We start from the raw sequence: 24,506 nt of genomic DNA, 5'->3' as shown, positions 1-24,506 counted from the left end.
GCATGGGTTCGTGTTAGCTGCCGCCCCAAAGCGTGTCACCCAGCACAGTGGCCATGATTACTAGAGCACCTTTCAGCCCGCAGCTCCCCTGGAATCACTGTTCTGCGGTGAGGTCACTGTGAGAAATTCCTAAATGAGCAGAGGCCCAAACAGGCAGAAGTGGCTTCTCTGGCAGGCCAGTGGTTAAACCTCCCCCATTTCAATCAAAAGGCATGGGTGTGATCCCTGGCTGGGGAACTAAGATCCTACATGCCACACAGTGCAGCTGGAAAAAAAAAAAAACTGTCCAAGCTTCCTCAGTTGGTAAGGCGGTGGGAGGCAGGCCAGGGACCCTCCGGTCAGTGCTCAGCCCCTGGGTCACCTTGTGCGACGCCTCCTCTGTTGGGGTCCCCAAGCAGCATGCTGGCATTCAGCCTGCTCACACCACTCCTGCACACCTTTGCTGTGTCTCAGACCAACTCTGCAAGAAGGGAGCACCAGCTCCCTCCAAGTTGCCATTGTCTCCTCAGCCAGTGCATCTTTTGTGTGTTGGACATTTAGGGGCAAAAACTTCAGGACCCAGGGTTGCGGCATCCTGGGGGTTCAGAATAACTTCCTGAAGCAGGAGAAAGAGGTGTGGGCACCAAGGAAAGCTGCAGGCTCTGTAGGAGAAAGGCTGGAAGGGCCGCTCCCAGTGCCCGGAGTTGCCGTTGATTTGGGAGGGGGGGCATGCCTATGGCCTTGACAAAGCATTTGTCAGAAACCTGCATTTCCCAAACATCAGTAGTCATCATCTCATCTTTGTGATTTCTGTGACCCACCCACAGACCTGCTTATGCCGTATTTTTAAATCAACATTTAAAAAGCCTTAAATGGGAACTTCCTTGGTGGTCCAGTGGTTAAGAATCCACCTGCCAGTGCAGGGGACACAGGTTTGAACCCTGGTCCTGGAACTAGGACCCTACTTGCCACAGAGCAACAGAGCCCATGTGCCACAACTACTGAGCCTGAGCTCTAGTCCAGGAGCCACAACTACTCAAGCCCATGCGCCCTACAGCCGGCGCTCCACAAGAAAAGTCACTGCAATGTGAGCCCAGGCCCCACAATGAAGAGTAACCCCGCTCGATGCAGCTAGAGATCGCCTGCCTGCAGCAATGAAAACCCAGCGCAGCCACAAATAAACAAACTCTAAAATTAAAAAGCCGCAAGTGCATTTATTAAAAAGGAAAGCTGAAAATTCCCTGGTGGTCCAGCAGTTAGTACTCTTCAGCTTTCCCTTAGGAGGCAAAGGTTTAAGTAAGATTTCGCATGCCACTGCCAAAAAAAGAATAAAGGACCACTAATCCCACCATCCATGGGAATGAGAAGCACTTCTTACAAATAGATGGCCGGTGAAGGCAAAGGCAGAGCGTGGATGGGGAGATGAAAAAGGTCGGCCGGGAACCCCCAAAATGGTTTGTGGATGCTGGCGCTCGAAACACACAGAGACACACGACTCAACTGGACAAAAACGGACTGGCACCGGGGAAGATGACGTCTATTTAGGGCTGAGCGGGGTTTCCCCCTCCCCAAATTCATGTGTTGAAGCCGTAATGCCTGCTATGTCTGTATGTGGAGATGGGGCCTTTGAAGATGAGCGTGCTCATCTAACTCTTTGGGACCCACTGGACTACAGCCCTCCAGGCAAGAATGCTGGAGTGGGCTGCCATCTTCTCCTCCAGGGGATCTTCCCAACCCAGGGACTGAACCCGCATCTGCCCGCACTGCAGGCGGATTCTTTACCACAGGGCCACCAAGAAAGCCCTTCTGGAGATAACTAAGGTTAAATGGGAGTCTACATGGCAGGAATTGATCCTACAGAACCCGTCCTCGTAAGACGAAAAAGAAACACTAGGAATGCTCCAACAGAGAAGACTCAATGAGAAGGGGGCGCCTGCAGGCCCAGAAGAGAGGCCTGAGGAGAGCGGCCCTCTGAGCCTTCATCTTGGACTTCCGGCCTCCAGAGCTGTGGGGTCCGCAGACTCTGCGGTGGGAGCGCCGTGGGCAGCCGAGAGGACTAAGACGCTGATGGAGTGAGGGTAAGGCTGTCATACTCACCACGCCGTGCGACTAGGTGGTCAGGAGGCATCCCCTCAGGCCGCAGCCCAGCCCGGCCGACCGGAACCCACAAGAACGCACACACCCACATCCTCACACACACATGCCTCCACGTCCCCACGTCCTCACGCCCCCATGTCCGCAGCCCCCCAACGTCCTCACGCACACACGTCCTCACGCATACACGTCCTCGCGCCCACATCCTGGCGTCCCCACGTCCTCACACCCCCACGTCCTCGCGCCCAAATCCTCACGCCCTACATGACTTAACGCTTTACGCACATCGGAGATAGAAATCCTTCCACGATTAGCGTCTCCACGCCCGTGCGCCGCGTTCCCGGGAGAATGGCATGGAAAAGAACCACCAGCCTGTTGCTGCCGCTAAGTCGCTTCAGTCGTGTCCGACTCTGTGTGACCCCATAGACTGCAGCCCACCAGGCTCCCCTGTCCCTGGGATTCTCCAGGCAAGAACACTGGAGTGGGTTGCCATATCCTTCTCCAACCAGCCTGGAAGGAGCTTTTAAACTTTTTATTACACAGATGAGGTGTGCCCTTAAAAGATAAGTCCCAGAAACGTTTTAGAAATAAAATCAGTTTTATTGAAACGACAGCAACGTGGTCCCTGTTCAAGCGAAGCACACATAAATTTACAATAAATTTTTGTACATAGGAAGTAGTAAAATACATCATTTTTCATAGAAAAAAGCACACATGTAAGCTGCGGGCTGAGTGAGCCTACAGACAGTATGAAAAATCAGAACATGACGGGAAAAACCGGAAGGAAACCAAAACTTTCTATTTTGGGGGTCCCAGTAACACTGTCGGCCAGATTTATCATCTTATGGGTGAGGTGCTGAAGGCGCCGTAGGCACTGTTAAACATTAAATGAGAAGGAGGTCCCTGATTAGTAGGAGAGCTTCTCCTTTGAAGCCCTGTGTTCATTTCTGGAAGATAAATGGTTCCAGTTTCAAAATGTTTGTGAGAGTGAAAGAGATAGCAAGACCTGGTTCTGGGCAAGGAGTTTCTAGTCCATTATATGGGCCAGTTAATGAAGGAACTGGGAATTTTACTTTTAAATGATAGAGTTCACTCCTATTGGATGTTTCAGACTCCCTCGGGCAGAATGCTTCAAAAGCAAACCTGAAATTCCCCTGGACTGTCACTAATTCTGAAAACCCAAACTCAGAGTTTGGACATGGTCACAGCCACCAAAGCCTGGTGACAAGCAGAAGCCCAACAGTGTAATACCTAGCTAGCATCTGATCCAAGGACTCAGATCTTTGGCAGGGACAAGATGAGTATCTGACAGTCTGACCAAATTCTTCCACTCTGACATTTGGAGTCAGACAGTCAGTACTTATGAATTATAACAAGCCCATAGTGTGCAAAGCAAAAACAGTCCTGCTCATTTCAGCTCTGTCAAGGTTAACGGTTTCATTCCTTCTACAAACTCCCGCTAGCTGGGAATAGTATTTAACTTCTGTTTCTGCTCTAATTACGGACACACTAACGGAAGCAACCAGCTTGGTTCCTCAGGTAGAGTTCCTTGTCCAGACGATCTTAGTTTTTTTTTAACTTTTTGCTAGCTCTTTTGCCTTAGAAATATGCTGATTGAGGGTGAAATCAACTTTGAAACTGGCATTCATGAAAGTGATCTTTTGGCCGGTCTGGTGGTGGAAGGTGGAATTTTACCTTCTGCAAAGAAACACTATTTACAGAAGAGTTTTTTATTTCACTGTGGGTTCAGGTCGAGGCTTATGAAGTTTTATATGGCAATGGCAGCCAGAGAGCACCACGCTCCTCGGAGCCTCAGAAACATTTGGCAAGAACCGTTCCACAAAAACAGGAAGAGAAATCCCCCGCGCGTGTTACCATCTCTTGTTATTATGCCGCAAGATGGTTTCATAACCACAGGCTGTGTCTCCTTCCAGAGCTGCTAACCTCGGCGAGGAATGTACTGAAGAATGAAGCCATTCCTCCCACTGCAGAAAAATAGGTCATCTAACGGATGGGGAATCTGCACACTTCAGTGCCATTTTAAAGGCAGCAACTAAACAGCCCTTCTTTGGCTGTTTTTAGACATCTTGGTGGGACCCACAGAGAACGAGGGGTTGAAATTAAAAGGTGGGCTTCATACAGAATCACTTACTAAGCAAAGACCCTGGTGGGAGACAAAAAAACTAGTCTGGGTGGAGTGTGAGCCGCAGTGAGGAGGGGATCAAAGAAGGGTCCTGGTTCGTTAGTCCTCAATGAGACCAAAGGTCGAGCAGGCAGACAGGCCACGTGGACGTAGGGAAGGACCAAGACAAGACACATCTCTGGAATTAGGGCTGAACTTGAAGTCAACCAGCACTGCTGTGTATAGAACCAGCCCGCATGCAGCAGGACGGGAGCAGGACAGGCGCCAGGGCAGAGTCCCCCAGACCAGCCCGTTTGTCTGACCAGCAAACATTAATCCCATTTTCACCATTGGTAGGGACAGATTGTGTTTCTGAATGTTTTAAATAGCTACCTCTACTCCATCCCTGAAACTCCCCCGCCCCCCAAGTGTTCTCCGTGCGCCTCTTCCCATGGCCCCAGTGCCTCGCGGTATCAGCTCCAAATCCTTCATTCTCTCCTCCGGTAGGAATCCTCTCTCCATCCATAGAAAGACGCCTCTGCGGGGAGACCCCCGGGCCTCAGCAAGATGATCACCAGCTGTCTGCTCAGGACCCCAGGGATGCTCTCTCTTCCAGGTGCGAGGAGCTGAGCCCAAGGCACGGCAGATGGGACGCTGGATGCCAATCAAAGGAAGCTTCCTGACTCCCCACATTCCCGGCCCACCCCCCCCATGACAAAATAAAAATAAAAAGAGAACCCCTGAAGCCGTCTTGAGGACGTGCCCTTCTCCCCAGCCCTGCAAGTTCACTGCCTGACGGCAAAGATGCGGAAGGCCTTTCCGTCTCTAAGGGTCCTCAAACTGAAAAAGAAGGAAGAGCGCATGTTACCGAAAGTTCTGCAGGGATCGAGCTGGGATGGGGGAGCTGGGTGTCCACAGGTCCCCTCAGTGGAAGCAGTGTGGCCAAGAGATGCTTCCTAAAGCTACAGGAACAGGGCTCGCCCCGGCCAGGAGCAGCTGGCAAAGCCCTCTACCTCTGCAGACACACCTGGGTCTGAATCGAGGGCTGGGTTGTTAAGGTGTTTCTGTTAACTTGGAATTGGCTGGCCCCCGTCTGTCTGAACGCAACTCAGCCTTTAGGACTTCTGCCTAGTTTTGCTACCACCTGTCAACCCAAAGAGAAGCCACCTGCTTGACTGATTAACAGGGTGTTAAAACAGTAGTGCATGTATTCCAGTTATTAAAAGAGGCACCACAGTTGGGCTCAGATATTGTATAGGAGTGTAGAGAAAGTTGCTCAGTAGTGTCCAACTCTTTGTGACCCCATGGACTATACAGTCCATGGAATTCTCCAGGCCAGAATACTGGAGTGGGTAGCCTTTCCCTTCTCCAGGGGATCTTCCCAACTCAGGGATTGAAACCAGGTCTCCCGAATTGCAGGCAGATTCTTTACCAGCTGAGCCACAAGGGAAGCCCTGATGTGAAGAACTGACTCACTGGAAAAGACCCTGCTGGGAAAGATTGAAGGCGGGAGGAGAAGGGGATGACAGAAAATGAGACGGTTGGACGGCATCACCAACTCGATGGACATGAGTTTGAGCAAGCTCTGGGAGTTGGTGATGGACAGGGAAGCCTGGCATGCTGCAGTCCATGGGGTCGCACAGAGTCAGACACGACTGAGCAACTGAACTGAACTGAACTGAGCTGTAAAGGAAGCATTTTCTATCCGCCTTTACCTCCTTCCCACAGTGGAGCCATTTGTATCCCTATTTTGCAGGCAAGAGTATGGAGGCAAGGAGAAAGTCAGTTTCTACAAGTCACACAGCCAGAAAAAACCACCCTCTCAAGATGGGAGCTAAATCCTTTTTTAAAAAGGAAAAAAACAAAACAAAACAACCACCACCACCCAGCTTCATTGAGATGCAACGTGCCATGAAATTCATACTTTTGAAGTGGACAATTGAGTGACTTTTAGTGATTGGGGGGGCTATGCAATCATCTCCACAGTCCAAGTCATTACAGTCATCCCCGGAAGGTCTCTGGTGCCCATTTACAGTCAGTTCCCCTGGCCAGTTCTGTGCCTATGGACCTGCCTCTTCTGGACCTCTCATGTCAGTGGAATCACACAGTGTGTGACATTCTGATTGGCTTCTGTTCTGGGCATGGTGTTTTGACGTTCACCCATGTTGTGGCCTCAAAACATCATGCTCAGAACAGAAGCCAATCACAGAAAGCCAATCATCCCTAAAGGAGAACAAGTCCATCCTAAAGGAACTCAACCCTGAATATTCACTGGAAGGGCTGATGCTGAAGCTGAAGCTCCAGGACTTTGGCCACCTGATGTGAAGAGCTGACTTGTGGAAAAGACCCTGACACGGGAAAAATTGTGGGCATGAAGAGAAGGGGAGGACATAAGGAGAAGGAGACAGCAGAGGATGAGGTGGTTGGATGGCATCACTGACTCAATGGACATGAGTTTGAGCAAACTCTGGAAGTCAGTGAAGGACAGGGAAGCTGCAGTCCATGGGGTCGAAAAGAGTCGGACACGACTTAGTGACTAAACAACAAAACAGCAACATGTTGTAGTGTGTTCAGCACTTCATTACTTTTCTTACCAAGTGATATTCCATCACCTGGGTAGATCACACACCATTAATCCCTTCCTCAGTTGATGGACTTTAGATTTCAATTTTTGGCAAATATAAATGACGCTGCGATGAATATTTGCATACAGGTTCTTGTGTGAATGTATGCTTTCAACTCCTTGTGGGTATATACATGGGAGTGGAATTACTAGGTCGTGTGTTAAATGTATGCTCAACTTCTTAAAAACCTGCCAGACTATTTTCCAAAGCAGCTGCACTGTTTTCCATCCCCACCAGCGACACATAAGCATCTTCCAGCTTCTCCACATCCTGTCAACATTTGTTTTTGTCCCTTTTACAGCCATTGGCTCCCTGTACAAAAACAGCTTCCTCGTGCTTTTGATCCAACTGCATAGTATTCTCTCGTAGGAAGCTATCGTGTACTCACTCGCTAAGTCGTGTCCGACTCTTTGCGACCCTGTGGGCTGTAGCCCACCAGGCTCCCTTGTCCATGGGATTTTCCAGGTAAGAATACTGGAGTGGGTTGCCATGCCCTCCTCCAGGGGATCTTCCCGACCCAGAGGTCAAACCCGTGTCTCCTCTGGCTCTGGCACTGGCACTGCGCCACGCTATTATCATATAGTTAACTGGGTCCCTGAGGATGGATATTTAGCCATTTCTAATGTTTCGCTTTTGCAAACAATGCTACAGAGAACAACCTGGTCCAGGGGGCTGCCTATATCTATAGGAGGGCACCCAGGGATAAGCTCCTAGGAGTGGAATTACTGCATCAGAGGAATGCCCACTGGTGATGTGGGCAACCTGCTGAATTGTGTTTCAGGAAGGTTACCGTGATTCACAACCTCCTCAACTACGCACGGGGTGGCCTGTTAACCCACGTGCCTCCAGCACAGCCCCTCATGTGGCTTTTTTATTACCATTCATATTTTTTTGGTTGAGCTGGGTCTTCTGGAAATGTGTATCAGATGGGAGCCTTGGCAAGAGGGGGCAGTGGAGAAAGTCCAGAACCCAGAAATGACGGAATGTTGGTGCCAGAAGCCCCCATGGGCCCACAGAGGCAGAGGGTGGACACTGTGGTGGGGGCTGCGGTGACCCTGGCTGCCCTGCAGGTTTCTCAGAAGCTCAGGGCCCTCCTCGGGCCTCTGGGCTGCAAGACTTTCCTGGATTCTCTGCCCAAATGAATCGTCTGGGAGAATCACTCAGAGCCACACGCCCTCGGCTATTACACGTGCTGGGGACAATTACCAGGGTTTGTGATTCTGAAACTCTACGGATGGGGCAGTGGGTGCCCCCATCCATAGGACCCCCAACAAGCCAGGGACAGGGGCCACTCAGGCTGTCATCCAGACGGGAACCCTAAGGTTCCTGCCAGACATTCCCACTGAACAACCACCCCACCCAGAAGGCACAAGCAAGCTCTGCTGAACGGGCTGTTTATTTCTCAGCACATCAGACAGTGGGCCAACTGGGTCTCATGTGCCATCAGATGGGTCCCTCCTGCTGCCTCAGGCAAGGTCCATGCTTCAAACGTTTACCAAGCTCCAGTTCTGCTAGCAAAGTGGACAACTGTGTGGGTCTGATGAAAACCAAGTGTGACCTGATAAATTATAAGACAACCTCCTTTTCTAAATCTCGCCCTCTGACTCTTTCTAGGTTAGTTTGTAGCTCCCAAGAGGGAATGTAAACCAGCACATTTCTGAACAATTTTCACCAAAGGTGTTGGATGATGTTCCCAAAATTATTGAATAATTTTCATAAAGGGTATTAAAAATCCTACAACTGGTTCTGAACAAATAGCTGAACTCATCATTTTGTCAGTCACTCAACCAGTATTTACTGAACACCTACTATGTATGGGCATTGGGGTGGGTGTCGGGGACACGGGGTTAACCACACCTGTGAAGGGGTTCTTACCTTCATGGAGCTTACGGTCTGGGGGTGAGAGATCAACTGCTAAATAGGTGTAAGGAGTAATTGCAGACAGTGGTGGGTCCTGAGGATCTGGTTAGATCGGGGGCACAGTCAGGGGGGAGGGTGAATGGAGACCCCACAGCAGGAGGGTGCCTCCTTGGGGAGCTGGCATTTTTGTGTAGATGTGCACAACATGAGGGTCCAGCCATGGGAGGTATAGGAGCTGGGAGGGCCCAGGGTTGGGTACCAGCAGGTGCAAAGGCCCTGAGGTATCCAGGAAAGACAGCAGGCCAGTGAGGGGCACTGCTGTGACAAGGCAGATGCTGTACCAGGAGGGTGGGGAAGTGGGTGGGGTGACCTGCCTGATAAGAGTTGGAGATTTTTTTCTCAGCAGGGCTTGAACAGGAGAGAGACGTGCCATGCATCACAGAAAGAGGTCAATTGGTGGCTGTGGCTATGCTGCTAACAGGAAGTTACCTAAGCAAAGTGTAGGGAAAGCACACAGGTTGTGCAAAGATGTTCTTTGCTGTGTTGTTTACAAAAACAAAAAAAGGAACCAACCCAGATGTCAGCCAACTGGGTAAAGAAACAGTCCGTCCATGCAACAGAATATCATGGAGCCATGGAATGATGGTGTGGCTATGTCAGGCATGGGAAGTATTGGGAAGACACTCACAACTGTTGTTGACTGAAAAAAAATTAACAGAACAATGTGGGCAGTCTGATTCCTTTTTCTCTAGGAAAAAAAAACAAAATCACAAGGGAGTTCCCTGATGGCACAGTGGATAAGAATCTTCCTGCCAATTCAGGGGACACGGGTTTGATCCCTGGTCTGGGAAGATTCCACGTTATATGGAGCAACTAAGCCTGTGCACCACTACTGAGCCTGAGCTCTAGAACCCATGAGCTGCAACTCCTGAAGCCCATGTGCTCTCGAGTCTGTGCTCTGCACCCAGAGAAGACACTGCAAAGACAAGCCCGTGTACCACAACTAGAGAGTGGCCACTGCTCGCCACAGCTAGAGAAAGCCCTCGGAGATGCAGCGCAACCAAAAGTAAAATTAATTAAGAAAGCTAAGAAATAAACTGTTACTGTGCAAACAGAAAAAAAATCTGGAAGGAAACCACTAGAGTGTTTACAGTGGCATTTTCTGTGATAGTAGTTTCTTAAAACTATTTGCACTATTTCTTGAAATTTCTCTAATCTTACTATGAAAAGTTAGGGGGTGAGGAGGAAGAGACAAAGAGAAAGAAAGGAAGGAAGGAAGGAAGGGAGAAAGAAAGAGAAAGGGAGGGGGAAGGGAGGGAAAACCAGCACAAAAACCCCCTCTGAGAACTGGGGAAGAACCGGAGCTGGCCTGGGAAGCCTCTGGGGCATCCCCAGGGTCACTGATCTACTTGACGAGCTGGGATGGGAGATCTGGGAAAGGTTGAGGCACTGTAGCCTCGGGTGGTGTCACAGCCCAGCCCTGGGGAGTGCTGTGACGGCCCCTCACCTGCCCTGGGCACCAGTGCTCAGCTCTCCCAGCCAGCGGCTGTGTCTGGCACACACACCGCCGCACCCCACTGCCGCCTCCGTTCGTTATGTAATCTTACCCCATCCAGTCCCCGCAGCCCCCCGAGAGATCTCCAGGGTTCCTCCCACTTACAGAAAGGAAAGCAAGGCTCTGAGAGGTGACGTGATTTGCCCCAAACAGAACACCTGTTCCAGGTGCAGCTGGGACACGGATGCAGCTCTGTGGATGCTCTGGGACCCTTTCCCAACCCTCATCCTAAATGGATGGGCTGTGGCCACACCACTGCTGAGGACCACACTGGCCAACCCCACATGGCAGTTGGGGCTCAAACTCTGGGAGCCCCTTGGGAGGGGGGGAGGTTGCAGGTCCGCCAGGAGCCAAAAGCATAAGGCTTTTCCTGGAAGCTCACTCCTGCGGGCGAAAATTACTCAGGGAGGAAGTGGTTGGCGTTTGGCAGCACATGACAGAGACTGGATTAAAGAGAGAGGACAGTGTACCTCTGTCCTGGGATGGACGGTCCACTAGTTGGCAGCTAACCCCGGGGGTATGGAACCCAGCGACAAAAGGATGGCAGAGGATTGCTATCCTGGCTTTAAATGTGCAACATCTTTTTTAGTACTAAGCAATATCACTTATATGCATACAAGAACATGTATGTATTTATATGTATAGCGTATTATACATACATAAACATTTTTTTAAATATTCTAATCTGTTCTCCCAGATTCTCACCCTCTACTGATCTTCCAGGAAACTTCAAGAGTCAGACAGAAATAGTTCCAGATCTTATCTATCAGACCTTGGGGTGGTTAATCCATTTCTCTGAGCCTCAGTTTCTGCTTCTGAGGACAGAATTTGCAAAAGCACCCCCTCCTCAGGGGCCCTGTAGGAGGTGAATGAGCTCATCCAGGGAAGGTTCTGGGTCAGTGCTGTGCACTTGACCGGAGCTCAAGCCCTGGGCCATGGACAGCGTCACCCCACAAGACTGAAACCACATTCTCCCATCAAGGGAATGGTGGGCAGGTGCACGGCGGCGAGTGAATTATCCATGCATAAGCCCAATCCCCAAGGAATCCTCAAACCTCTTCATCTCATTTCATGAAATAGAAAATATTTTTTAGGAGAAAACAATTTTAGAAAATATTTTTTTAGGGAAAAAAATACAATCTCCATTTTCATTTTTATGTGTATTGCCCAGGGTGGGGTAGGGGAAGCCTGGAAAAGTTATAAAAAAAAGCAGTTAACAGAGATTAACAGAATGCTTATAGGAACACTTCTTTTCTAATCCCTAGACATATTATTTAAATAGAAAGTGAAAGTGTCAGTTGATCAGTCATGTCTGACTCTTTGCTGACCCCTTGGACTATACAGCCCGCCAGGCTCCTCTGTCCATGGTATTCTTCAGGCAAGAATTCTGCAGTGGGTTGCCATTCCCTTCAGGGGATCTTCCTGACCCAGGGATCAAACTTGAGTCTCCTGCATTGTAAGGACACACTGACAGAGGCAGGGGAGACTGCCGGCCCGAGGACACCCAGCTGGCAAGCAGTACAGAGGGGTCCCAGATGCGATTCTCTACCGTCTGAGTTACCAGGGAAGCACTATTATTTAAATAATAAGTATTTCTCTTCTAATTAATATTCGTAAAGTTTACAAACAAGTGTACCTTAGGAGTGTTAAGGCTCACCCCAGCCCCTTCTTCGGTCAACAACTTGTCTGCAGTGAGAAGTCACATGTGCTGGTTACCAGCCTGAGTTCAAGTATGGGCCCTGCCGCTTATTGGGGTGCCCTTGGGCAAGTCCTTTAACCTCTCTGTTAAGCCTCCCTTTCCTTATTGATACATGTGGGTAACTGTGGTCTCTGCCTCATGGGACTGTTGGGAGGTGAGCTGAGCTAATGGTAGTACAGATCTGAGAGTGCTGGGAAACAGGAGCAGAGAGGGAGGGAGACGCCGGGGGAAACCAGCCCAGCTTGGTCCAGCCAGCCTGGGGGAGAGTGCAAAGCTCATTCCATCTGGAAATAATGGCCCAGTGGTTTCTGCTTCCCAGAGTTTCTGCACAAGTTGAGAGAGTTTCAGACACCTGACCCTCGAGACTCCTGGAGCTCACGGTGGTTACCGAGGGCTTGAAATGCAGCTCACCCAAACTGAGACGCGTTGTGTGTGTGACACACCCGCTGGGTTTCCCAGCTCTTATGAGAAAAGAGGAGTGCAAGTTTCCCACCAACACTTCTGTTTGTACATATTGAAACAATAATAATGTTGATTCATTGGATGAAATGAATGTACTCTAAATTCTCCCTTCTGTTTCTTTTTCACTATGATTACTAGAAACCTTAAAATCCCCATGTGTTGGGGAAAGAATCTAAAAAAAAAAAGTGGATATATGCACATGTAGAACTGACTCACTGTCTTGTACACCTGAAACTAACACAACACTGTAGATCAACTGTGCTCTAATCATTTGTTTCTAAATCCCCTGTGTGGCTCACGGTATGTATCTGTACATGCCCCAGTAGACAGAGGCCTCTGAGGACAAGAATTTTGGCTTCTTCTGACCCTGCTGTGGCCCCAGCCCCAGGGACAGTGCCCAGCACACAGGAGCTGCCCCATAAATGCTACTCCAGGTGGCCTACTATTTGGGTAAACATTGATCCACGTATATACCATCAACCTCTGTAAACAGGTCATTGTGACCAAGAGTATTATCTGTCATTGTTTGGTATATTTCCCAATCTCATTGTGAAATCTGTCTTTAAAATCAGTCCTGGCCTCAGGAAAAAAAAAAAAAATCCTGAACTGATATTCTTCCAGCTGTCACTTCTTTCTGAGAACATCTGGACAAACCCAGGTCCCAACATCTAAAGTTCTCCCGGATTCCTTTCCCTTCCATGCTTTCATGGGCACATGTGTGTGAGAGAGAGAGAAAGTGCCTGTCGTCTTACGTGGTCCCGGTTCTGCATGGTCATCTTTCAAAACTTTCAGGAAATCCTCTTCTAGAAAAAGACAATTGCTAAACTGAAGACACTTTGACGCAGAACCAACTTTTGGTCCGTGTACTGAGAATTCTGTTGAGGAGGTTTGTTTGTTTGACTGATTGAAGGATTCCCTAAATTTAAAGGTGGCTTTCTGTGAACGGGTGCTGTATGTCCAGTGTCCACAGTCTCCCTTGGGACAGCTATGACCACTCCAGGGGCCCTGCAGACACTGAGGACAGAGTCACCAGCCTCAGGCTGGGTTCCCACAGTCCCTAATGGGAACAGGCTCCAGGGAAATTTCTCAGCACTGGTCTGTACGCAGAGGGGCTCTGAGGTCCCATCTAAAGAAGGGGAGGAGGGGGCTGCCCTGCCTGGGGCAGCCAGACATCTCTGCAGGAGCCACATTACCACAGAGGCCCCTCCTGACAGTAAGATGGGGCCCTGCTGGGTGTGCTCGGCTCCCGGCACCACCCTCCACAGCAGAGATGCCTGTGCCCTGCTACTGAAGTTGTTATTTCTGCACTGTCTGTCCTGCAACCAGGTGACAAGTCCCGGGAGGCGGAGATGGGGACTATGTGTTCCCCGCTGGGTCCCAGTGCCTGGGACACTGTAAGGGTTCACCCCATGTGTTACATCTGATAGGTGAGAGCATGCGGAACGGATGGATATCAGGATGAAAGAGTAATTCCTGCACGATGCTTTCTCCCTTGTCCTGGAATAATCCATGTAGGCTACTTCCTAGAGTCGCGTTACCTGACCCTACGTGAAAAGAACCAAAGCGTCCTGAGGTTCAAAACTGGCCTTGAGGTGTCATAACGGCCAGACCAGCGGGTCTATTAGACACTTGCTCTAAGCCGCTGGTGAGCGCTTTGCACATACTTTCTCATTTAATCCTCACAGCAGACACTGACGGAGGCCTGGGGAGACTGCCTGCCCCAGGACACCCGGCTGACGAGCAGTGCAGAGGGCTCCCAGCTGCCCTCAGACCCCATGTTCCCTCTGGGCTGGCCTCTCCCCTGCACACGCAGGGCAGACTACCCCTGGCGCCCACCCATCCCGGCATGGGTCTGGGCCCCCGCAGATACACTACCTCACAAACTATCAGAATCACGGACAGTGCAACTGTGTGTGCCGGGACGTGGCCACCCTGCATCACCCCCTCTGGCAGCAGCGGTCACCCTCCAGCAGGAGTCAGGGCCCCCAAGGGGAGGCTACGCTCCCCAAGTGTCTGTCCCGGGTCGGCCAGAGAATGTGCTTCTCTAGCAAACTCCCAGTCAATTTGGATGCTGCTCTGCAGAGCCTACTTGGAGACCCACTGTTTTCCCCAACACTGGAGGTGGCTGCTATCATTTTCCCTCTACAGGTCGGGAAGCTCACCACAGAATTCAGCTGATCACAGATTTCAGCCTGCACGACCTACTCAGGGGGAAAGAGCCCAAGAAGGAAGGGAAGCAAACTGTCTGCTCAGTAGAACCTGTCTGAGTAGTGGGCATCAACCACTCCGGGGCCTGGGGAAGGCTGCCCGTGAGACACAGTCAGCCCTCTGTATCCATTCCACGTCCACCCGTGGCTGTGGAGTCCATGGATGTGGACGGCCTCCTGTTCTTTGTCACTGTATATAAGGACTTGGGGGCTTCCCTGGTGGCTCAGAGGTAAAGAATCTGCCTGCCAATGTGGGAGACGTGGGTTTGATCCCTGAGTCAGGAAGATCCCCTGGAGAGGGAAATGGCAACCCACTCCAGTATTCTTGCCTGGGAGATCCCATGGTCAGGGGAGCCTGGCGCGCTACAGTTGATGGGGTCACAAGAGTCAGACGTGCCTGAACGACTAAACAACCACAACGACAATAAGGACTTGAGCACCCTCGGGCTGGGGGATCCTGGGGGGCCCTGGAGCCAAGGCACCGTGAGCATCAAGGGCAGGTAGAACGACAGCATTTCAGGCGGCTCCTTGGGCAGAGAGAACTACAGATGGACGGGGGCAGTCAACAGTGGGGAAGAAGGCACTTTGGGGGACCCTCTGTTGGTCCCCAGTCCTCCCTAGAGACCCCCCTGTGTCCCAGCCTAGGGCGGGGGTGGAGCTGCTGGGGCCCTCTCAAGGATAAGAAGGCCAGCCTATCAGCTTCTCACCAAGGCGTTTTCTCTTTCAAAGGGACACAGTGAACTCAAGAGATGGGTGTCCTGGGATTTCTTTCCAGCCCCACCAGGAAATTCCACCTAATCAGCTGCTTCATTTCCCTCCCATTAAATCAATGGAATTTCCCTTCATTAAGCTTTTCCCACACAGAGGTTGCAGGCTTTGAAGGAGAAAACGCAGAAGCCACTAACTCCGGGTGTTTGTGGCTGATGGCTGTGACCGAGCACACCCCGTGCGCCCCTACCCCCTGCCAGGATCCCTGTCATTTGATTCTGCAGGGTCCGCCCTTGCAGCGCCCCAGGAGGCTGGGAGGGTGCGGACAGTGGCAGAGTGCCAGGGAGCCACGACAGCCTGGGTTTCACGGGGCCCGGCACAGTCTGTACCCTTGACTCTATATGCCTTTTCCAAAGCGGTCCCCCAAGTACAACATCTTCATCATTTCCCCTGGAGTGGGCTAGCTGGCTTGTGCGCCCCCACCCCAAGTTCCCATGTGGACCTCCCAATCCCCGCTGCCCTCGGAACGTGACTGTACTTGGAGAAGGGGACTTCAAAGAGGTGATTAAAGTAAATGCGGTCATCAGCGTGGGCCCCAGTCCAATGTGGCTGGTGTCCTGGCCAGAAAAGCTGGGCAACAGCCCCGTCAGCCTTGCAACACCCCCCAGAGGTGGGGACTGTAGTTCTCCCCACGTTCCAGGCCAGAAAGCGGAGGCTTGAGAAACCAGGCAACCGGCTCTGGGTCACAAAGTTGGGAAGGAGCAGAGCCTAGGTCTGCTGCACTCCAGACTCGGCTCTTAGCTGGGTAACGGAATGCAGCTATATTGTGACGCAGCTAGAGAACTGCTGTGTGACTATAACTTGATCCCTTTGTCTTTTGAGGGGAGGGGCGGGGGGGCATGCACACATACATTCCGAAAAAAGGACCATGGGGACGCACACCAAAGATCTCTAACTCCCCCAGGTGAGAGGAAATGGGTGATGGTTTTCCTTGGGGCTTTTCTGACACCTCTAAATTGTCTACAAAAACATGCGCTGGGCAGAGAAACAAGCTCTTATTTTGAAAAAAGAAAGGAAGAGAGAAGGACAGGCTTGTCCTGGGTGTTCTACTGAGAACACGCGCCAAGTCTGCCCAAGCTTTATATTAAAGGGCACTGACTGTGGCCCTTCTCCAACGGCCACCACAGGCCTTGGGTGTTGAGTGTCCAAGAAAGCAGCCCTACCTTTCAGACTGGACTCCATTCCTGAGCGAGGCCACGTAGGTCTTCTTTTTATCCACGGGCATCACGTCCACGTAGCCCCCACTCTCGTTTCGGATGACCCCTGCATGCACGGCAGTCTTACAGATGCTGGAAGTCTGAAAGTGCAGGAGGGCTGTGATTAGTGTGAAGGTCAGGCCTTCAGTCACACCCTCATGGGGTCAACCGTGCCTTGGCTTGCTGGTTGGTAGGATGTTGACCCCACCAAACCCTAGGAAGTAACCATCACTACCTCAATTCCTCCGCGGCCTCTCCAGCGAGACCTGGCCTCATCCCTCATTCGTTCCTATTTTGACAAATATTTTCTGAACACCTACTATGTGCCGGGCACTGTACTAGATGCAAGAGGATTCGGGGGGAACAAAATAAAGGTTCTGCCTTCACGGAGTCAAGAGAGACAGACAAACAAATACACAAACGAGGAACTCACCCACGAAGAAAACAAAACCTGATCATGAGATAAGATTAAGGGGCTCTTTTAGAACAGTTAATATGGGAAGACTCCCACAGGCATGGGGACGTCTCTGGGAGGAGTGTCCCAGGAAGAGGGAGCAGCCCGTGCAAAGGCCCTGGAGCACAGTGAACTTGTCATATCCAAAGAATAGAAAAAGGGGCCAGGGTGGCTGGAACACAGTGAGTCAGACAGCAAGCAGCAGGAGAGGGGGGAGGAGGTGAGCAGGGGCCAGTCACTTGGGGCCATGAGGGCCGTTGGGGCATCTGGGTTCACTCCAGGTGCCACACAAGCCCCTGTTTCAAGCAAGGGCAGGAGACGCTGTTTTCTAAAGTCATTGAGTCATCCAATCCCTGGGTAGGACAATCGTCGGGTTCAACTTCCATTAGGGTCTTGACTTATCCAGTAGAAAAACGCTCTTCAGACTGGGTTGTCTGAGAGTAATTAATCAACGTTTCTCAAAGCTGGGGAGACTCATTCAGGGCTGGGGAGGCCAGTGCTTGTGAAAGATGCAGGCTCCTGGAGCTCACCCTGACGTACCTACAGACTCAGAACCATCCCCTCAGGTGAGGGCCAGGTGATGCTGAGGCCGACTCAAAGTAACACCCTTCTGCGGTCCTTTATCCAGCCTGTGCTGGACTCCGACGCTGGCCTTGGCAGCGAGCCTCCACCCTCACTGCAGCTGTGGTCTTTACCTGGTGATGCCCTTCCTATGCCCCCTGATTCCACAGATTTGGCTGCTCTGGGGTGAAGCCTGAGGCTGTGTTTGCCAGGTGCAGCCAGGGCTGCAGGCACGAGGGGGGCCGGCCCACCTGTGGAGTCGACAGGCTCCCACGGCGAGCAGAGCTGATGGCGACTAAGCTTACTGAATACCAGCCCTGGGCTGCTTTTGCTTGTCATCTCATTTCATCTTCCAGTGAGATGGGTGACTACGTTACTCCCATTTTATAGTCCAGAAACACAGGCTCAGTGAGACTGGACAACATTGCCAAGGCCCTGAAGACACTTCATGGTTTAGTAGCAATTCCAAACAAGATCAGGCGAAGGGTCAAGTCTGAGCCTCTGTGGTCAGCAGAATAACGGAAATGCCCACTGAAGATGCCCACCCTCATTCCTGAAACATGTGGGCACGTGACCTGACACAGCACAAAGACTCTGAAGACGTGACAAAGCTAGGGACCTCGAGACGAGAGGGTCCTAAATTACCCCAGTGGGTCCAGTGGAATTCCAAGGGTCCTTGCAAGAGGTAGACTGGAGGGTCAGAGGCAGAGAGAAAGACCCAACATCCCTGCAGACTGCCAGCTCCTGCCATGTCCCTTCCAAATCCAGGCTATTCCAAACAAGCTGCTGGTTTTGCAGAAGAAGGGAAAACACTCACGATAGAAGGCCCCGCCCTGCCCGCTCCCTGGGAAGTTAATATTGCTGTTAAAAGCTGGAGAGTCTCAGAGCCGACTGGCACCCTCACACTAACGACGAGAGAACTGGATTTCTTGCTTCCCGCCACTGACTGACCTGAGGCGCTGAAGGCCAGTTTTTCTAATCCTGCGTGAACATATCTTGTCTTCAGTTCATACATTAAACAGATAAGGGCCGGATTCCTTAGCCTGAAGCAGGCTCCGGGACATCTGCGAGGCCCTGAGGCTGCAGGCAGAACTCTGTGGGCCTAGAGTGTTGGCAAGAACTTTCGAGGTTTTAGCACTGAGCCTGGGAAACCCAGCATCCCAGGCAAACTGGGATGGTTGGTCAACTTTATCAATACAAAGAAGCCTTCTCCACCCCCACCTCCTCGGAGGAAGGATCCACAACTTTCCAGTTCTCAGAAGGGTTTGTGTCCCTAGAAGATTAACAAGCAATAAGTCTGCTCCGTCTCAAAGAGAGGCAGGGAGACTCTACGAAGGAAATGATCGTTGTGGAATCCTCCTACGTTTGCTGTTTGCAGGGCTGAGCTGGGGCTCACTGTACGCCGGTGGGCAGGACTGGGGGTTCTTCCGTCTCCCTCTCTGTATTGCTCACACTCTATGAGTGACCAGACCCAGGGCCTGCCCAGGAGGCATATCCTCTGACCACAGCTGCCAAGAGGCCAGGTGCTCCGGTGTTGGGGCCTCTGGGACGGTCCTCTGCCCCGGCCCCCGAGGGTGTCTGGGCACCAGCGGTACAGAAGTTCCCACGATAACAGCAGGCATGGGACCCTCACACCCAGGACCTCATCCTCCTCACTGCATGGGCTGGTGATCACTGCACACGCCTTCCACTGCTGATGGCAGACAAACACTCTCCTCCGCTTCCTCCTCCCACACGTCTCCTCTCACCTCTGCTTCCCCAAAGGTACAAGGTATCTGCTTTCTCTCCTCAAGACCCGAGGCAACACCAACTTCGTTGTTGTTCAGTCACTCAGTTGTGTCCGACTCTGCGACCCCACGGACTGCAGCAGGCCAGGCTTCCCTGTCCTTCATCATCTCCCAGAGTTTGCTCAAACTCATATCCTTTGAGCCAGTGATGCATCCAACCATCCCATCCTCTGTCGTCCCCTTCTCCTCCTGCCCTCAACCTTTCCCAACATCAGGGTCTTTTCCAGTGAGTCGACTCTTCACATCAGATGGCCAAAATACTGGAGCTTCAGCTTCAGCATCAGTCCTTCCAATGAATATTCAGGGTTGATTTCCTTTAGGATTGAGTGGTTTGATCTCCTTGCTGTCCAACGGACACTCAAGAGTCTTCTCCAACACCAACATATTGGCAACACCGGTATCTGGATACTTATTCACAAGCACTATCAACAGAGATCTGGTCTCAGCACCCCTGCCCCCACCACTGGTTGGCTGGGTGGCCTTGGATGACCTATTTTAACCCTCAGAGGCTCTATCTTCTCAACATAAAGCAGGGATCATCATAGGTAATCTTTCTGAGCATTTATCACTACAGGCCAAGTTCTGAGTGTTTCAAGTGATTGATACAGTAACTCCCAGTAACCTACACAGTATCATCATCGTCATCATTATTATTATGTCATCATCACCACCACCACTATTATTCCCTCTTAACAGAGGTTTAAAGACTTGCCCCAAATCACTGGGCTGGCAAACAGCAGAGTCAGGACTGCTGCTCAGAGCCGGCAAGCTGCACACTATTCCACAGGGTTCAATAAGACCCCGAGAGGGGCTAGCGAGGTGATTATGTAAAGATCACAGGCTAAATGCAGGCCTGCACACAGCAAGTGCTCAACAGATGTCAGGTAACAAAACAAACACCACCATAATCATTGCTCTTACCATCACCATTATCGAAAATTCCCACAGGACTGTCATCTCCAACCGAGGGGTCCTTGAAGTGCCATCTCAGACCAGCAGCATCAGCACCACCAGGGAACTTGCTAGAAATGCAGATTCCCTGGCTCTGCCCCAGACCCCCGAGTCTGAAACGCGGTGGGGGTGGGACCCGGAACTCTGTCTGAACAAGCCCTCTGGGGATTCTGGTGCACGCACGAGTGTGAGAACTCAAGGAGCCACAGAGGGAGATGGGACAGATCAGAAAACTGAGGTTCAGAACAGGGCAAGGCTCATCCACCATCCCAGGCCTGTTTAATGTCACAGCCAGGGCTTGAGTTTTTGCATCTTCTGACCCAGACGTGGTTCACAGGCTGTACCCTGGTGCTCCCCCTGCCTGCAGCTCACCACAAAGTGCGGGGTCTGCCAAGGAACGCTCGCCGAGGGAGGCACTGTTGGGTCCTTCAAAGGCCTGGAGACAACTCTCCCAAAATAAATCTCTTAGCTAAACAGACATTTTCCAGGGGCATCATCATTTCCCAGAATACAGAGTGACCTAGAAACCGAGGCCAGAAAAGAGCCTCTGAAACGGGGTTAGTTTTCTCTTTCTTTCTCCCTTCCTTCCTTCCTTTTTTAAAAAATTTTCTCAAGAGATGTTTAGGCATTGACTACTGCAGTATTTTTATCTACTTATTCTTTTAACAAACATTAATTGAACAATTACTATACGCCAAGCCCTGTCATGGGCACCGGCACAGTGATGTCAAAAGCTCAAAATCCTAGTGAATAACTTAGAGACTGAATACAGGTTTTCACACAGGCCTGTTCACACCTGTGTATTCAGAAGTGCAGCAATATTCATGCAGGCAGAACAGACCCAAAGACAAGACACGCCCTCATCTGCATCTCGCCTTTGCCACTGCCAGTGGCGTGATCTGGGGCAGGTTATTCTGAGCCTCCCTGTCCGTCTCTGTAAGATGGGAGTAACAATACCTAGTGATGATGTTTTTAAGAACCTATAACAAAGTAAAATGTAGCCTTATATTATTATTAAAATTTCATCAAGTTTTCCTTGCATTTCTAAACTTTTTTTTTTTTTTTTTTGCTTTATATGTTTAGCTGCTACACTGTTTGGAGCACATGGACTTGAATTTCACATTTACATTAATTGTACCTTTTGTGCCACTGCATAATGAATTGTATCGTCCCATTCAGTATGTTTAAATTCCACTTTATCAGATAGCAATATTGCCACTCCAGCTTTATCTATTTGTCTTTTTGTACTTTACTAGAATCATCTTGCTCGTCCTTTTATATTTAAAGCACTTGAAAATCAAAGACTTTGTCTTTCAGTAGCAGGTTTTGGCTTAAATATTTGGTATAACAATTGATTCACATTGTTTTATTCCCTCATTAAACTTGTAGAGCTCCATTTTAGCTAAGCACCTTTCAAGGAGAAAAAAAAAAAAAAAGGCTCATTTAAAGAGGAGAGGAAAAAAAGATGAGGAGTGGGGGGAGGTCAGTCATGAAGTTTGCTTTGACTTTATAGAACTCAGTGAGCTCACACTACAGGAGTCCAGAATAAATGAAGGCAGATGGAGGCAAAGGTGGGGGTGGCGATAGTGGATGCAGGGGAACTACAGAAATGAAGATGAGGAAAGCTGAGCAAAAACATTAGCTGGGGTTGAGTGAAGCTGATCTACTCATGGACTTTCAGATCTGGAGGATTCCCCGAACTAGAAAACCCCAGCCCTGGCTCATTCTACACAGAGGTGAATGGCTTGGTCAAGAAGATCACAGAGCCTGCCGGGCAGAGCTGTGACCGTATTCACATCTCCTGGGTCACCGTGTCCCTAAACCCTGGATCACAGGAGGGAGAGACCTTGTTCTGTAGGAGCCACACCTGCAGACTCTTATCTGTAAGATGGATAAACAACAAGGGCCTACTCTGGAGCACAGAGAACCATATTCACCATCCTGTGACAAACCAGAATAGAAAAGAGTATGAAAAAGAATATGTATGTGTAACTGAGTCACTTTTCTGTACAGTAGAAATTAACACAACTCTGTAAATCAACTATATTTCAATAAAACTTAAAAAACAACCAAGCTAAAGTTTCCTTGCTAAAGTTAGGATGGAAAAGTGGAATATAATAAGAGTGGTTATCACAGGAGGCAAATTGGTGGGAGTTTGCATTTTCTTCTGTGTGCTTTTAGCTCAGTGTATGTACATAGCCAAAAAGAAATGCAATGAGTAGAGAAGACCAACAGCTGCACAAGCATCAGGAGAGCCAGAAAGGTTATTAAGTATCTGGGGGAGTGCAGTATGTGATGCATGGCAGCCTTCACATGAGAAGAGCTTGTCAGTGAGGGAGCAGGAGTCAGTTCACCAAACTCTGAAGCTGTCTGGGTAAGAGGAGGCACACCCATGTCTGCGTTCATCAGCACACATTGGTGGAAGCACAAATACTTCTGAAAATGCAGAAACTAGAGCACTGGTAGCAGAAATGGATGGTATAAATTTATCTAGAGGCACAGGAATGAGATTTTAAGTTTCTGATGTCCAGACCCTGGGACGTGGTTTCTGTGAGGCGGTCACCGATAAGGCCAGAATACTCACGTCTGCATAGATGTTGCTTCCAAACACGGGAGCCCAATAGGATGGCTCGTCTTTGCAGTGCGCTGGACAGCGAACTCTGGAAAACAAGAAGCATTTAGGGAATGGTTATCATCGGCAGAAAACAAAACTTCTTGAGAAAAGCAGCTGGCCCTCTATTTGCTCATCAAGATTTAGTACTTAGATGAAAGGCAATTATTACCACAGTCTACTCTTTAAGAAAAAATACATATATACCTCTCTCGCCCTAGCAGTGATAAAAGATATTTTTCCTTTTCTTAAAAGCACATGTAGAATTTTATTGACATATACACACTACTATATATAAAATAGACCTACTGTAAGATCCCACTCTATACTACTGTATAGCACGAGCAACTATACTCAGTACTCTGTAATGACTAAGGAAAGAGAATCTCAAAGAGTAGATATAGATGGAAAGATGGAGGGCAGGAGGAGAAGGGGGTGACAGGATGAGGTGGCTGGATGGCATCACCGACTCAATGGACATGAGTTGGAGCCAACTCCAGAAGACGGTGAAGGACAGGGAAGCTTGGCATGCTGCAGCCCATGGAGTCACAGAGCCTAACACTACTGAGCAACAGCAATAGCTGATTACATAACTGATTCATTTTGCTGTACACCTGAAACTAAGCCGACATTGTAAATCAACTACACTGCAATAAAATTTTTTTTAAAAAAGCTCTTCATATTAAAAGACATGCACAAACAATGAGGTGAAATGAAACAAAAATCTAGCAGAGGTGAGTATGCAATTGTAAGGGGTTGTATCTCCCATTCTTGGGTGTTTGCCGGTTCACACTGCGGGTACCTTATAGAGATTGTAATCAATAGATTTTTTTTTTAAGGCCACTGCCCTGTTTTGGATGAGGAAAGGGTGGGGGTGCTCACCTCTGTGAGTCACAGAATATTCCAGGGAGGGAACACTGATAACCTGGGGCAGGAAGGGTTTGCTCACTGCTATGTCAGTCACCACATCCCTGCCACAGGGGATGAGGACAGTGCCTCAAACTGGAGCCTCTCAAACCAAGAAAGAGCACAAGCTTGACTTAAGAAAAGGTCTTTTGTCTTCATCTGCCACAGGCACACATGGGCTGGAGCCCAGGGACCAAGAAACCAAAAAGGCAGCCGGAAGCCCTCTGGCCCAGAGACAGGCAGGATGCCGAAGGGGAAGAGAGCCAGGCAGAGCGACCGGGAAGTGGAAAGGGTCCTTTGGGGCGAAGGGGCAGAGTGGGCAGAGAGAACAAGGATGTGTCTGAGATTTAAACAGAAAAAAAAAAAAGAGAATCTGGGTAAGAATGTTCTTTCCTGCTTCTAGAATGAGAGGTCAGAAACATTCTGGATACTTGTAGTATGTCAAGTTTTTCTTTTTGTTTGTACTTTCTGAAATTACTTCCTTCTGCTTCTCTTTAACATGCGGGGAAATATTAAAGGGACGTTTTCCCTTGAACATTCAGGGCAGGTCAGCGTGGTGGTGGAGGTGGCAGTGGCAGTGAGAAAGCCCCAAGGGGAACGTGAGTAGCCAAGGGGAGGAGTCTGGGGCCCAGTCCAGCCCCCTCTCCCTCGTCAGCACCCTCCCGGGGTT

At 50.1% G+C, this 24,506-nt stretch overlaps 1 protein-coding gene across 1 annotated transcript in view; it reads right to left on the bottom strand.

Annotated features, from left to right (window-relative positions):
* Positions 1–2,652: 2,652 nt before the first annotated feature.
* The window catches only part of CRISPLD2 (cysteine rich secretory protein LCCL domain containing 2), a 67,412-nt gene continuing 45,558 nt past the window's right edge, over positions 2,653–24,506 (bottom strand). Inside the window, exons 13-15 of the mRNA XM_086350178.1 lie at positions 22,904–22,979; positions 16,534–16,667; positions 2,653–5,035 (exon numbers count right to left, since the gene is read on the bottom strand). Coding sequence (XP_086206304.1) covers positions 4,981–5,035; positions 16,534–16,667; positions 22,904–22,979 — 265 coding nt within the window. The 3' untranslated portion in view covers positions 2,653–4,980. The remainder of the gene's footprint in view (positions 5,036–16,533; positions 16,668–22,903; positions 22,980–24,506) is intronic.

This window comes from Bos grunniens, chromosome 18 (assembly GCF_055505025.1).
Source record: "Bos grunniens cultivar Pamir isolate PY7600 chromosome 18, Bosgru_T2T1.0, whole genome shotgun sequence".
Taxonomy (NCBI): domain Eukaryota; kingdom Metazoa; phylum Chordata; class Mammalia; order Artiodactyla; family Bovidae; genus Bos; species Bos grunniens.
Note: the sequence above shows the minus strand (reverse complement) of the source record. Positions and strands in the feature narration are given on the sequence as shown.